The 14204-nt window shown below is 53.5% G+C and overlaps 2 protein-coding genes across 2 annotated transcripts; both read right to left on the reverse strand.

Moving 5' to 3' along the window:
• On the reverse strand, positions 1 to 1152 carry Slurp1 (secreted LY6/PLAUR domain containing 1). Its single transcript, XM_010639270.1, has 4 exons — positions 1107 to 1152; positions 673 to 792; positions 101 to 231; positions 1 to 42 (listed from the first exon to the last, which is right to left on the reverse strand). The coding sequence occupies exons 1-4, from the start codon at positions 1150 to 1152 to the stop codon at positions 1 to 3; spliced, it is 339 nt and encodes a 112-aa protein (XP_010637572.1).
• Positions 1153 to 7049: 5897 nt separating this feature from the next.
• Lypd2 (LY6/PLAUR domain containing 2) lies at positions 7050 to 8612 on the reverse strand. Its single transcript, XM_010639224.1, has 3 exons — positions 8495 to 8612; positions 7709 to 7828; positions 7050 to 7293 (listed from the first exon to the last, which is right to left on the reverse strand). The coding sequence occupies exons 1-3, from the start codon at positions 8541 to 8543 to the stop codon at positions 7082 to 7084; spliced, it is 381 nt and encodes a 126-aa protein (XP_010637526.1). The 5' UTR covers positions 8544 to 8612; the 3' UTR covers positions 7050 to 7081.
• Positions 8613 to 14204: the final 5592 nt, after the last annotated feature.

Below are 14204 nucleotides of genomic sequence, written 5' to 3' on the forward strand. Positions count from 1 at the left end.
TTACAGAAGTAGGCAGAAGGTGACCACAGGCACTGCCAGGCCCTATCCAAAGAGAAGGTGCCGAGGAGCATGACCCCCAGAGTGGCTAGAACCCAGCTACTTCCCCAGAGTTGCAGAGGTCACGGAAGCAGCAGAACACAGGATGGGCTGCTCCGATGCTGTCGGGGTCAGTGGCCAGGCAGGAGCTGGAACAGGAACGGGTCACCATGGGGCTCTGGTTGAAGGGGTACTCTGCAGGGTGGATGGATATCAGTGTCTGGTTTGCAGTTCTCCCAATGCTCCGGACCTCTACACCTTTAACTTTGCCCCTCCCACTTCCTCCAGCACCACCTGCATCTCCCATCCCAGTTCTTGTCCATGCCTGCACCCTGACTGTGACATGTTTATTAATAATAACACCAGTGCCTCCTGGAACAGTGGCAGTGCTGTGCCTAAGATGGGAGTCCCCTGTTCCTAGGCTGTGATAGCAGCCCCCACAAATCGACCTTGCCAGTCTGGGGCAGAGCTGGGGCTGGAGCCATCCACAGTGCCTGGTATGGGGTCCTTGAGAGGCTGTGCCTTCTACATGCAGGCACCCCCTCAGAGCTGGGGAAGCCCCAGCCCAGCCCTTCCTGTCCCCCCACCTCCCAGGCAAGGGGAGCAATCTTGGCCTGCCCTGGGGCCCAGCCTCACCTGACTCCACCTTCTCCAGGGTGGTCTTGCAGGCTGTGTCCTCCAGCTTGCAGTAAGTGATGTTCTTGCACAAATGAATGGGTGTGGGCCTGTCACAGGAGTAGCACCTGAAGGCCTCACCTGGACCAGGGGTGGGGGCAGAGCCTCATCACCTGGCCCCAGGGCTCTATTCTGGAGCAGTAGGAAGGAGCTGGAGGTGAGCTAATGAGATCCTTTAAGGTACGTTTGGCTGGCTGACATACTACTGCCCAAGCCTCAGTCTTGCTTCCTGGAGAATGGGGCCATGACTACTGACCCAGGGTGCAGTTCAGCTCTAGAATCCAGGAGGCTCAGAAAGAGCCTGAAGGATACCCTCCATCAAAGAACCCAGCAGCTCTCCCTCAAGGAGCTGTCACACTAGGCCCAGGGCAGGTCCCCCCCTTCTTGTCACTCACCACAGGCTGCCAAGAGCAGTAGCTGTATGGCCCAGTAGGAGGCCATTCCTGGTGTGCAGGAGCTGGGATCGGCTGGCCCCTTTTAAGGATTTATATCGGCCTTTGTAGCTCCTGCTCTTGGGCGTTGGTGGCAGAACCTGTGTGACTCAGTAGGGTGGCCTGGTGCAGAGGGGCGAGGGCCACCGGGACTGTGGGTGGTGCCATGTCATGGCGGGAACTGTGTTGCTCAAAGGCCTTCAGAAGTAGGATCCCTATGCAGCCACCCTGGGAGCCCAGTGTGAGGACCAAGGCCCTCTTCTCAGCTGGCTTACCTCCGTCACAGGGGCCTCACTGCTCCCCAGACACCCCATCTTCCGAGGATAGCTCTGCTAAGGAGGCTCTCCACCTGAATGAGGCAGACCCTCTGGCAAGCCCCCTCACACCCTGGCTCTTCTTCCTTGGGCTTCCCAAAGGTCACATGGCTCCAGTCTTGGGGCCCTCAAGACCCAAGTGCAGGGAGTCACCTGGCGCCAGGGACCAAAGCTAGTCTCCTGCATACTGAGAGACTCCGTCCACCTGGTCTTCACCCACACACACCAACAAAACTGAGGCCAGGCCAATGTTGGAAAAGGTTAGCCTGAGGAAGTAGGGTAGCTGGGGGTGCTGTGACCTCTCATCATGGCCAGCCCCTCCTGCTAATGGTCTTTAGTGTGAGCTGCTTGGTTTTAGACCCTTAATGACAAGGCACTGCCTAACCCCTGCCCCCATGGCCTGACAATTTTTCTGACCTTCTCTCTCGCTGCACACCATCCCACACACATGCCTTTTCCTGTGCTAAGCCCCTCACAGTGTAGACAGTCTTGTCTCCCATCCAGTGCCTCAGATGCAGCCTCAGATCTTCCCCACCCAGGTGCTCCTCCTCCACAGTCCTTCCCAGATCAGTCTCTTTGGTGTCTCTGTTTTCCAAAGTCCTGATGGGTAGTTTTATGGCTGGATAGATGGGTAGGTTGGATGGATGGTTGGATTGATAGGTGGAAAGATAAATGGATGGGTAGACGGATGGAGAATGATGTCTGGATGGACAGTATCTGAAAGAGTGGATAAGTGGGGCTGGGGATTTAGCTCAGTGGTTCCGCCATCTGCCTCGCAAGCTCTAGGTCCCAAGTTCAATCCCCAGAACAACAACAACAACAAAAGAGTGGGTAAGTGTGGTGAGGAATGAATGGATGAGAGAACTATAGGTGGATGGAGGGTGGATGAATGGATGGATGGACAGAGGAAGGGATAGGTGGCTAGAAGAGTGGGGTAGATGTGTGGATGAATAGATCAATGGACAGCCTGAGTGGGCTCTGTGGAGGGCTGGCGAGTGGGCCGGGCTCTGGCATAGAAGGGTCACACTCTGATCTTGAGGCTGGATGAGATGCTGGGAGGACCCTGCCTGGCACCTAGGAGGCCCACATTTTTCTCTTGGCCTTGCAGCTCTCCAGGTATGGTCTTGGGCTGGTCCCCTTGTCTCTCCAGACTTTTCCCGTCTGTATGTTGCAAGGGTGGAAGTGACCTGGCTTTGTGGGCTGGGGCAAGTTATACAAATCTTGGTGAGAAAGCAAAGGAAGGGCGGAGTTTGCAAAGGGAGAGCCTTGGCCGCATACAGGGCGGTGCGAGAACAACATTGGGGTGGTTCACCCCTGGAGCTCGATCCACAGACATGTCCAGACATTAGGGGAGGAGCCAGAGAGTGCCTGCTTTCACAGGGAAGTAGCCTGAGCCCAGTCCTGGTTCCATCTGGCCTCCCATGTGACCCCATTATATTCATGAGGCTCTTAGGCTGGTCTCCCTTTCTCTTATTTGTAATCTGGGTAGAGGAATATCTGCCCCCAGAGGATCACTGAAAACTAGCAAGTGGCACTGTAAGCTCCCTGCAGCTCACAGAGCAAATGCACTTAGAGCATGGGGGCTCCAAAGTGGCTGTGCTCCTGAGTGTGGAGGACAGAGACACTGGTGTGTTTCTAGTTGAGGCTGCCTAGAAGGGGCCGCTTGCCCTGGATTTGAAAAGGAGGGAAGTCCTCAGAATCCAGGAGGCAGGGAGGGTGCTGGGTGGAGTAGCCCAGGAGAGGGTACGCATAGCCAGTCCTCTTGCAGGCAGAACGGCAGCACCTCAGCCCATCTCTGAGCCCGGCATCTAATCACCAGATATAAAAGCAGCACCATGTCTAGATCAGATAGCACCAGTCAGTGCAGGATTTATGCCCCAGTTGGACAGCTGCTCTACTCTCCTCCCACCTGTCTGTGAGTCCATGGCCTCCCTACAGGACCCAGGTGTGGAACCAGGAGACTAGATTTGAGCCCAGTGTGTGTGACACAGAGGGGCAGCTCACCTCACTGAGTCTGAGAGTCCTTGTCTAAGCCCTGCAGCTGGGGAAAGGGTTATTCCAGACCCAGGTGAGCCCTGGCCCTGCCAGTTATGTGTGGTGTGGCTGTTGGCAAATCATTTCAATTTTCTGAGCCCATGTCTAATCTGTAAACTGGGATGATGATTGTTTTTATTCCTCGGGGTTGCTAGGCAGCAGACACGAGGGGATATATATAAAAACTGCCCAAGCCATGCAAGACTGCCAGTAGAAATGGACAGAAGCTCTGGTGGGGTGCCCTTAAGTCCTGTCTCCTGCTGCCTGACCATCATGGGGGCACAGAAACTTCAGAGTCCTCTAAGCCTGGCCAAGCACCGAAGCAACCTCAAGATGGAGCCACGCCTGTTCCCTCCTCTGCAGCTGGCCATTGCCCAACTCCCATGAGCCCCTTTTTTCTACCAGGTCATCTTGTCAGTCTCTAGGAGCTTGTTTCACCTTTCTTGGCCACCCCTTCCACTCAGAGGCAATGATGGTTAAAATGCCCAGAAACCCCTCCTTAGCTCTCAGTTGCTTTCAGGATACAATTAAAGGCCTAAGCCTACCATGGCACTGGATGCCTGCCCCACCCTTCCGGGACTAATGCTTGGGTCAGATGGCATTTCCATTCCTGTAAGTCTCCTTCATCTAAGCCTGGCAGTGCTAACTATTGAGCAGCATTGGCTGGTAGATGGAGGGACGGATGGGTGGATAGGTGCATGGATGGTTGAGTGAAGACGGGATGGGTGGGATGGGTGGGTAGATGAATGGATATCAATGGATGAGATAGGTGAGTGGATACATGGTTGAACAAATATAAGGATAAATGGGATGACGGGTGGACAGATGATAAGATGGAGGATATATAGGATGGGTAGGTGGATGGGTGGATAATGTATGGGTGGATGAATGGGAGGATGAGTGAGCAGATAGATGAAAAGATGTAGGATGAGTGGGTGATGGATGGACAAAAGAGCAGATGGATGGATGGTGGGATTAGAAGTATCTGGGTAGTTGAAGACATGGGATTGATGTTTCTTTCAAGGAGATCCAGGACAGTGCTGGCTGTGGCCCAGACTAAACTCAAATTAACCTTTCCTCAGGGTAAAAATGTCATGTGGCCTCTCTGACAGAACTAATTAGCACAGGCTTGGATACCCCTGGGGTTGGCAAGCTCATTTCCTTCTTGGGGAATCCCCTACCCTTCTAAACAGATCTCTCAGCCCTCGTCCCTTTGAGGTCAAATTTGCCCCTATGACACCCCTGACTCCTGGCCCTGGCCCTGAGTCCAGGCTGCAGAGCCAGACATATCTTACCACCATGAACAACAGCTAACTGGGAGGGTGGGGACAAGGGGAAAAAATGAGAACCAAGACCTGGCATGTAAAGGTACAAGATCCCAGTAATGAATGTAACTGTACTGTCTACCTAGAATGTACCAATAAATTCAATTAAAAAAAAAAACAAAAAAACAACAGCTAACTGAGTTAAGTTCCTGTGTGACTTGACCTGTGGAGCCTGAGGTTTTGGGCCACAGACAGGTACTGAACGACTCTCTTGGGTCTGACTGCTGACTAGACAAAGGGCTGGGGTGAGGAGGGAAGAGGCCGGGAGATAGGAGGTAACTGCCGGAGCCACCCAGGAAGACTGGATGAGGGCTTGAGCAAGGGCTGCCAGTGGACACAGTGGGAGGAAGAGTCCAGCTGCAGGTTAGTAATGCTGTTGCTGAGGAGTGCTGGCCATAGCTGAGCTCCAGAAGGCACATGATCATCCTCCTCAACAAGATGGCCGCCTCCTCTTCCCACACTAGGATAGAATGCTGGGTCCCCTGAGACAGGAAGAGAGTTGTGGAGACCCTGGGGACAGCAAGGTGGGCTCCTTGTTGCTCTTAGAAGCTAGTGCTGGTTCCTGGCACATGTCCAGACTTGCCATGTAGGTTTAGGGCTCCCTCCTGGGGGTACTGAGGCAGGGTGCTCATCCCTGGGCTGGGAGGTCGTGTCTGCCAACTCAAGTGAGGATCTCTTTGCTGCTCAGGACAAGAGAAAGGCCAGAGAACAGAGAGATCAGTCCTGATTTCAGGAATAGAGGTGAAAGGTGCTGGAGCTGATTGGTTCCAGGAAAGGAGGAGAGTCCACCTCATCGACCAGCCCAGGGGTCTGAGTGGCCTAAACCACCAGATGCCAGACTCAGCTCTTCCTGCTCCTGGCTTCTTTTCCAGTCCAAATTTGGATCCACTGGCTTCTTTCTTCCCCATCAGACTAAATCCTGCCCTATTTCCTACTGGCCATGGGATTATGTGGGCCTCCACATAGGTGGAGTCCTGGTTCAGGTTGGGACCTTGCCCAAACATCACTTTCTGCCTTACTTCCCCACCAGTGAGGCTCAAGGCCTCAGGCTGAAGCAGTTCCGGGACAGGACAAGATTCCCAAAAGGGAGGCTCATAGTCCGTGAGCCTGAGATCAAGGATAGAGCTCTAAAGCTTGGTCCTAAAGCCTCACACATAGCCTGTGCCAGGATGTATACCACCAACTGAACCCCTTCCCTTGTCACACACTGAGCCTTTACCCTGGTTATAGATTAAACCTTATCCTTGGTTCTGGACTGAGCTCTGCTCCTCGGTCTTAGACAGAGCCCTGATCTTGATCATACACTGAGGCCTGATTGATAGTCACAGGTGGGCCTGGTCTCCAGTGCTGGTGGAGTGAGTGCATGTGTATTGTAAGGGTGTGATGTGATGAGAGGACCACATCTCCCTCTTGACAAAGTCGAAGCTCAGAGTTACAGCTCCACCTGGAAGGACTCAAACCACCACTAGACACCCCAGCCTCCCAGGTACCCCCATTCTGGGAGGATGCTGCTGTTCTGTCCCCAGGAACCTCCAGACAGATGGTGGCCACACTTGCAGTTACTTGTGCTCTAAGGCTGGTGTGGTACTCACTGGGTAGTGGAAACTCCCCCCTCCACCTCCGAGCTGGTCCATGATTGTAGAGCCGTACAGGCATCAGGTCTTGCCCATGGGGGGCAGAAGTGGGAAACTCCTGAGTCCCAGAGACTGCGGGGCCCCCTGGTTTCTTCCTCCAAGCAAAGGGGCATCCTCTGTGGCCATGGGACCCTCACCCCACAGAGCTTCCCTCTATCCAGGAGCAGGAAGCCCTTGGAGGGAGCGATGCTGAGGGGCAGGGGCCATGCAAGGAGGAAGGAGGCCTAATCCATCTCACCTTGGCTGGAGACCTGCTCACACAGGGGCCTGGAACAGGGAGGGGAGATGGGGCAGGGTTGGCTGAGGTCTGCAGGCTTGGAGAGGAGAGGCAGATGCCAGGGGGTCCTGGCAAGCAATCTTCTTCTGGGTTCCACCTCTGCCCAGGGTACAAGGGCAGAGATCTGACTGGTCTGTGCATCTGTCTAGTCCTGGGGACTCTCTTTGCTAATGGGGCAGTGCTTAACCCCATCCCAGGAGATAGGAGAGACAGACAAAGGAGACAGGCCTGAATCAGCCAGCCAGTGCAGATTTGTGCCCAGAAAGGAGACTCAGGAGACTGATGCAAGAGGCCCTGCACTTCTTCAAGGCATCTGAGGGGTGGGGTGGGGTGGGAGGCAGTGGTGCAGGCTGGCTTAGAGCTCAAGGCCCATGAGGTGGGCAACAGAAAGGGCAAAGGCAAGGGCCAGGCTGTGAGCACCACTCAGGGCAGGTGCCCTGTCCACGTTGCACAGGTCAGTATTGCAGCAGGAAACAGGTCGGGTCTGTCCGATGCCATCCACATCCGAGGGCTCACACTTGCTGGAGCAGGACTTGGTCACTGTGGAGTCCCCCAGGAAGGGGAACACTGTGGGCACAAGAGTGCCAGCTGTAAGGGCTGGTTCTTTTCTGTCTCTAAGCCCCAAGCCCCAGGGCCACCTGCTTTGGATCACCCATCCCAGAGGCCTCAGCTCCCCCATGCTGAGAGCCTGTAATGTGCCAAGGACATGTGAGGTTTCTTGCCCTGGGGTTCCTTGCTTGATAGGTGATTTCCACCCAATGCAGTTAAAACCAAGCTGTAAGTAATCCACCCTTCCTGGTGACTCCCAACCATGCTGAAGGGCCCTTCCACTAAAAGGGAAGGAGGGAGGAGAAGGGACAGGGCAGTGAGGCTAAGCACTGGGCAAGACAACCTTTACTTGGAAGTGGGTGGGATGGTGGCTGCACTCTGTGGGAGTCCCAGAAGGCCAGGCCCTGACTCCGGTCACCCAGTGCCTACTGACCAATCTCCAAGGAGTACAGCGTGGTCTTGCACATGGTTTCGTTGGCATTGCATTCGGAGATGACGATGCAGCTGGCTACGCCCGTGGGTTCATGACAGGTGTAGCACTGCAAGGCCAACACTAAGAGAGTGATGAGGGGCGGGTGGGTCAGGTGCCTCTCTCAGCCAGAGACATCCAGAGTCTGCGAATGATCATTACCCTGTCCCAGAGGCCCCAGTCTGAAGGGACAGCGACACTAGCCAGCTTAACAAAGGCATCTTCTCCCCAGGGGTGGGATGCTGGTGGGCAGAGCCTTAACTACCGGGCCCCAGAAGCATGCCTGACTCCCACCTAGCCCAAGCTGTTCAGGCACACAAATTCGAACACAGCCTGGGAAATTTAGTGACTTAGAGAGAACCGGTCTCAAAATTAAAATAACCAGAGTGGGGGTTGCTGGGAATGTAGCTTAGTGTGAAAGCCCTGAGTTCAATCCCCAGTACCTCCAAAACAAACACCAGAAACGCTTCCAGGCCAGCCTGGTCCGGTACCTGGGTGGTGGCTGCCTTCCTGCTGTCAGGAGGCCCAGGCCCCAGTCCAGCGCTGGCTGTGCTGCTCTCCCTTTCTTCCCTCCTTAGGCCTGGTGAGTCGGAGGCTGTTCCCCCAGCTCTGCCCTCTGCCCCTCCAAGACCTCCCCGTGGACAGGTGGATGTTAGGTGGAGACTGCTGGGGAGGTAGACCCTGCTCACAACACAAGTCTCTGACCCCACTGCTCCCAGCGCCCCTCACCCCTTGCCCCTTAGCCCTCACCGAGCTCCCCGTGGGCGGCCAAGGCCAGAACCAGCAACACCAGCCACATCCTCTGCGTGGTTGGGATCCTTGTTCTCTGCTTGCCAGGCTGAACGCCAAGTGCGGTGGTCCAACAGGTCGGCTGAGGGGATTAGTGAGATCTTGTTTCCCCAGGGCGGGGGTGCAGAGGCCCCGCCCACCCCTAGAGCCCCTCCCCTCCTTTTAAACAGTCTGTCTTCCAGGCTTGTGGCTGCTTCCTGACCACCCAGGTCCACCCCTCCTCCCTGTCCTTCCTCATTCTTACCCAAGCTGGGGCCTGACCCTTCCTCCCCGGCCTGGGCCCACACCCTCTACACCTGGCACCCTCCCCTGGGCAACTCCTTTCTGGGGACCCTCCCTGACTCCTCACTCCCTCAGCTTCCTCTTCCCTCTGCTTGGGTCCTGGCTCGGCCTGCCCGGAAGGAGGAGGGGAGAGTGGGGGCTCTCTGCTAGACTCCTGTGCAAGTCTTCCTCCCCCGTGAGTCCCTACAGGGTGGATTCATGGTCCACAGCCATGGGTTGAAATCTCCCCAGAAAGACCTTGCCTCCCTGCTCCTTTGAAGTGATTAGTGCAGAGGGGAGGTTGTTGTCTCTCTCCTGCAGCACAGAGTTTGTTCAGAGGCTTAAGGAACAAAGAGAGAAGACTGTTAGGCCAACAGGAAAGGACAAGGCTGGAAGTTGAGATGTGGAGAGTCGGGGGTCCCCTTGGGAACACTAATCCCATTGTTTCCTGGAGGCCAGCCCTACCCTGCTCACCAGCACACACGGGTCTGGGGCAGCCTCAGGAAGGACTTTTCTGGCCTGATTGCTGGTAAGAAAATTGAGAGAGGTTCCTTGCCCTTGGGAAAGAGTTGAATTTGGGTGCTGACTCCTGGCAGGCCTGCTGTGGCTTCCCCCTGCCTATGTGCACCCCACACTACCTGATCACCCCTGCTCAATCCTCCCTAATGGTCAGGCCACAGTCTCATTGGGCTGGCTCAATTCCCATGGGGTCCAGGTGTCGAAATCTCACTCCTGGGCTTTGCTCCTGCTCCCCTGACTGCTAGGAATGCCCCTCCCTCCTGCCCCTCCAGCTTTGTGGACACCCTGTGCCCCCTTCATGGCCCCTAGGCTTCCTTGCTGGGTCTTTACCACTGGCATGGGCTGAACTCTTGTCTTCCTGAGTGGCTGGGCAGGGCCAAGAGTGCTTCTGGGTGATGTGTGGGGCCCAGGCTTCCACCATACCCAGCATGAGTCAGAGAAGGCCTACTAGATCTTATTTTTCCTCACAACTCTGGAGGGTCACAGACTAATGAGTTTAGTTTGGATGAAGAAACTGGATCCAAGAAGCTAATTGGGTTAGGCAGGTCGCCTAGCGAGCCTGCAGCAGCCCAAGCCTGTCTGATTTTGCACATCCATCACCAGGCAGCCATGCTGCAATCCTGCAGTCAGCAGGATGCGCTGCAGCTGCCTGGATGGAACACCCCACACACCCAGTTGTCTCACAGGGCTAGCCCAGTTTCCTGTATCGTTGCTGGGTTCCTTCCTGTCCTCGGGCCCAGCGTTCCACCTGTGCCTTTCACCCAAGCACGTGCCCAGCCTCCAGGTGTGGGCTTCTCCTGGAGTTTCCATCTGACCCTCGCTAGGGAGACCCAGGCTGTGCTTTCTGGCAAGTGGCAGCTTCCTGCTTGGGCTGGGGAGGAATATGGCCCTGCCAGGGTTTGGGCTGGCTCCATCTGGGAGACCCACACCCTTCCCAGATCAGTTCCTCAGGGATCTCTAGGGCAGGGCTCAGAGTTGAGACATGGGTTAGGGCTCAGAGTGTGATCAGGATCAAGGTTTAGCCTGTGACCAGGGAGAACCAGCACTGGGGTTGTGAGTCTGCCTGGAACATGCTGACCTCCGAACTGACCCTTGAACTGTGACACCAGGATCAGACACCACTCTCATATTGTGTGCTGGGATTCCTTGGGTGGAGTCCCTGTCCAGACTTTGTTCGGACCCTCCCTAGGTCAGGGTGAAGGTTCATCTCTGTCAGGAAGGAGGATGGTAGGCCCTTGGGGAGGGGAGGCCACCCCTGCTCCAGAGCTGTTTCTGCTGACAGTTCAGTGAGTTGGAGAGTGCCCAGTGTGGAGGGGTACAGATACATGGTCCCCAGTGTCCTCTGCCACCCAGTGTCCCATGGTCTGTGGTCCTCCAGTGTCCCATATCTCTCCTTGCCCCACTGTCATTCAATGTCCTGTGGTTACTCTGTACCCCCGTCACCCATACCTGTCACAGTCTGTGGGCCAGAGTCTGAGCAGAGCTTTGTTCCACCCCAGGGTGGGGTCCAGCTAGTCCAGTGTTGACTGGCCTATATCATCAGGGGGCTCCATGAGGGGTGTTATGGTCAAAGCAGGGGTCGTTTCTTGCTACATCTGAGAAACCTCATCCTATTCTAACTTGAGTACTCAGACTCCTGTGGTGGGAGCTAGCGACCTCCACCCATGGCTCAAGATTTACATTGAACACAACCACTCTCAACCCGTGCAATGCCTGCTGGGAGTGTTGCTTCCCTGACTGTCCACACTGTCCTCTCCAGACGGCCCGGATGCTTCCTCCTGTGGCCAGTCTCCACTTTGGGAAGGTCAGGGTGTCCTTGTAGGGGTTCCTGGCTGTTCGGTCCACTCTAAGGAACATCCTGCAGAGCAGAACACTGGCTCTCAAGCTGAGGTTTCTATATCTGAAGGAAGCAGGCCGGCCCTCGTAATGTTTGTCCTATCCTCTGGCACATGGTACCAAACAGCCTCGCTTCTGTACATGCGTGTCAGCTGCACACAGCACTACACACAGCATCACACATCTGAGAGCCTGTTCTTCGCATCCTCCAGCCATGTACTGGGGTTGGTTCTGGGAGGGTGGTGCTGTGTAAATTGAAGCATCCTCCTGGGGCTCACTGTCCCTGGGACTGTGCTCCTCCTCCACCATGGCCATTGCTTCACTTCCAAGGAGATACAACGGCAAATACATAACCATGATTTATTGCTGATTGTCCCTGGCTACCCAGCACTCTTCAATAGTAACTACTATGTTAGTTTTCTTCAATACTAAGCAGCTCCAAAACCCTGGCCTCAGAATCCTAAACTCTTTCATCAGGACCTCACCTCCAGCCAGATTCCTAGATCCTACCAGCCCCAGGGGTCTGGGGCTCACTTTGGTAGCCATGGTTGGACCTAACATTAGGCGCACTTCGGAGCTCTTCGGTGCCGTGTTCCTGCATGGAGGTGTTGCCCGGTCCTTTCTCAGTGCTCTGTATCTCCTTGGTGTGTGGATTTGGAAAGCACTCGCTGTCTCTGATCCTGAGTGCTGTGGCTTTCCTCCTTTTCCTCCTTTCCTCCTGGCTTAGCCACCCAGGAGTCTTTATCTTTGACCTTGCTGTGTGAGTCTTTGCCTATTTCCTGCAGGTGCCACCTTCCTGGGGACCTGTGCCTTTTACACAAGGAACGTTGCATTCTTCTCCACACATATGGTAAATGTTTCCTACTCTGTCAATTTCCTTTTAGTTTTGTGTATGGTATTTTCTTTCTTTCTTTCTTTCTTTCTTTCTTTCTTTCTTTCTTTCTTTCTTTCTTTCTTTCTTTCTTTCTTTCTTATTTTTGCTTTTGTTTTTATAAGACAGGGTCTTGCTATATAGTCCAGGCTGGCCTTAAACTCACCATGCATTTTCTTTCTCTTTCTTTCTTTCTTATTTTTGCTTTTGTTTTTATAAGACAGGGTCTTGCTATATAGTCCAGGCTGGCCTTAAACTCACCATGCAGCCCCAGGCTGGCCTCAAATTCACAGCAATCCTCTTGCCTCAGCCTCCTGAGTGCTGGGATTACTTTTCATATGTGTTTTTAAAAAGATGTTTATGTAGTCATTTATGAATCTTTCTCAGTCTGGATTTTGTATCTTGTTTGTCTTTTTCTTTTAAATTTTTTTCATCTCTATTGAATGTACTTCAGATGCTGCGCAGCTCATCCATTTAAAGAGTATAATTTGGCAGCTTTTAGTTTATTCACAGACATATGGAAACATTTCCAGGCAGGGTAGCCTTTTCATCATCTCAGAGAGAAACTCAGTGCCCTTTAACCATAGCCCCAGTTCCTCTAATCCTGTGGCACTGTGAAGTATGTATTTGGTCTTTGTCCCAGTTTCTCAGCACACACCTCTTAAAATTCTTGGAATTGAGCTGGGCATGGTGGCACATAGTTGTAATCCCAGTACTCGAAGGCTGAGGCAGGAAGATTGGAAATTCAAGCCCAGCACAGGGAACGTAGCAATTTATCAAGAACGTGTCTCAAAATAAAAAATTTTAAAAAGGGCCAGGGATGTAACTCAGGGCCTGAATTCAATCTGCAGCACTGGAAAAGCAACAAACCAAACGGAAACAAAACTGCTCTCAGAATCTCTAGAGCAATGTCTTTTGCGAGCTAGGGGCTTATGGGAAATCACTGCATAATGAGGGGGTGGGGCTTTCAGCTAACCCCCTAGCCTCCTCCTGGGAGGGGAGAGGGGCTGAAGGTTGATTTGCTCACCAGTGACCAATGATGTGATCAATCATGTCCACGAAGTAGAACCTCCATAAACTCCCAAAAGAACAGGATTCAAGGAGCTGCCTTCCCACGCTGGGTGGAGGGGTTTTCTTGGAGGGTTGCATGCCCACGGAGGGCATGGGAGCTCTGTGTCCCCTCCCACACATCTCATCTGTGCATCTTGCCTGCTGACAGTCTTCGGTATCCTTTGTCACTTCCCAGAGAATAAGAGGGAAACGTAAGCAAAGCACATCCCAAGTTCTGCAAGCCAGTCCACCTAAGTAAATGCCAAGATGGGTCGGTGAGAAGTGTGGGCCACACTGGGAGCTGGACTTGGCATCCCAGTGGGGCCATGGTGGGTCTCACACTTTCTCCAGGTGAACAGTGGAAGAATTAAGTTGAATTAGAGGAGGCCCAGCTGGTGTTTGCTGCAGGATTGCTTGGTTGCCAGTGTAAAAGTTGAGCCCAAGAGAAAATGGTTCTTTTCAGACTTGGGCAAAGATAACAGTATGGAAGTAATGGGGGGAGAGTCACCTGTAATTCTGTATCCACCAACTAAACACTGTCTCGAGGACGTCCCAAAAGCCCCGGAAGAGGGTTCTTATTCTACACACACCCCACACTTTGCATGTGCACACACAGCTTTCTGTAACAAAGTTTATCTTCCACCAGAACTCAGCAAAATAGCTACATCACTGACCTGACACCAAGTCCTGCCTCACTGGTGTCTGGAAGACCAAGAGCTGGTATGTAAGCCCTGGTCACGAATTTCTCCATGTTCCCTTTAAAAACTCCTCTGGCCTCACCATCTATGAATATGCCTGTGGTTTGCTATGGCACACACATTAGAACTCTGTTACTCCCAAATAAATATCATTACTTTTTGGAGCCCCCCACCCCGCCCTCTCTCCTAGATGAGAAAGAGAAAGCCACCTGTGTTTTGGTGTTTTGTTTAGAGGTGAAACAGTACTGAGCAGTGTAAGCAGGAACTGCATTTAATTTTCCCCATCTCTTAGGAACTCCCCATGAGACCTGAGTAGCCACTAATCTATTTCCAGTTTATCTGGATTTCCTCTCCCTGCCATTTCACACATAGGGTATGTGCTCTTTTCTGTCTGGGTTCTTTCAGTTGGCAAGATGTTCTCACATGTCACCCATGT

This window comes from Fukomys damarensis, unplaced genomic scaffold (assembly GCF_012274545.1).
Source record: "Fukomys damarensis isolate Sample0158 unplaced genomic scaffold, DMR_v1.0_HiC HiC_scaffold_5, whole genome shotgun sequence".
NCBI lineage: Eukaryota > Metazoa > Chordata > Mammalia > Rodentia > Bathyergidae > Fukomys > Fukomys damarensis.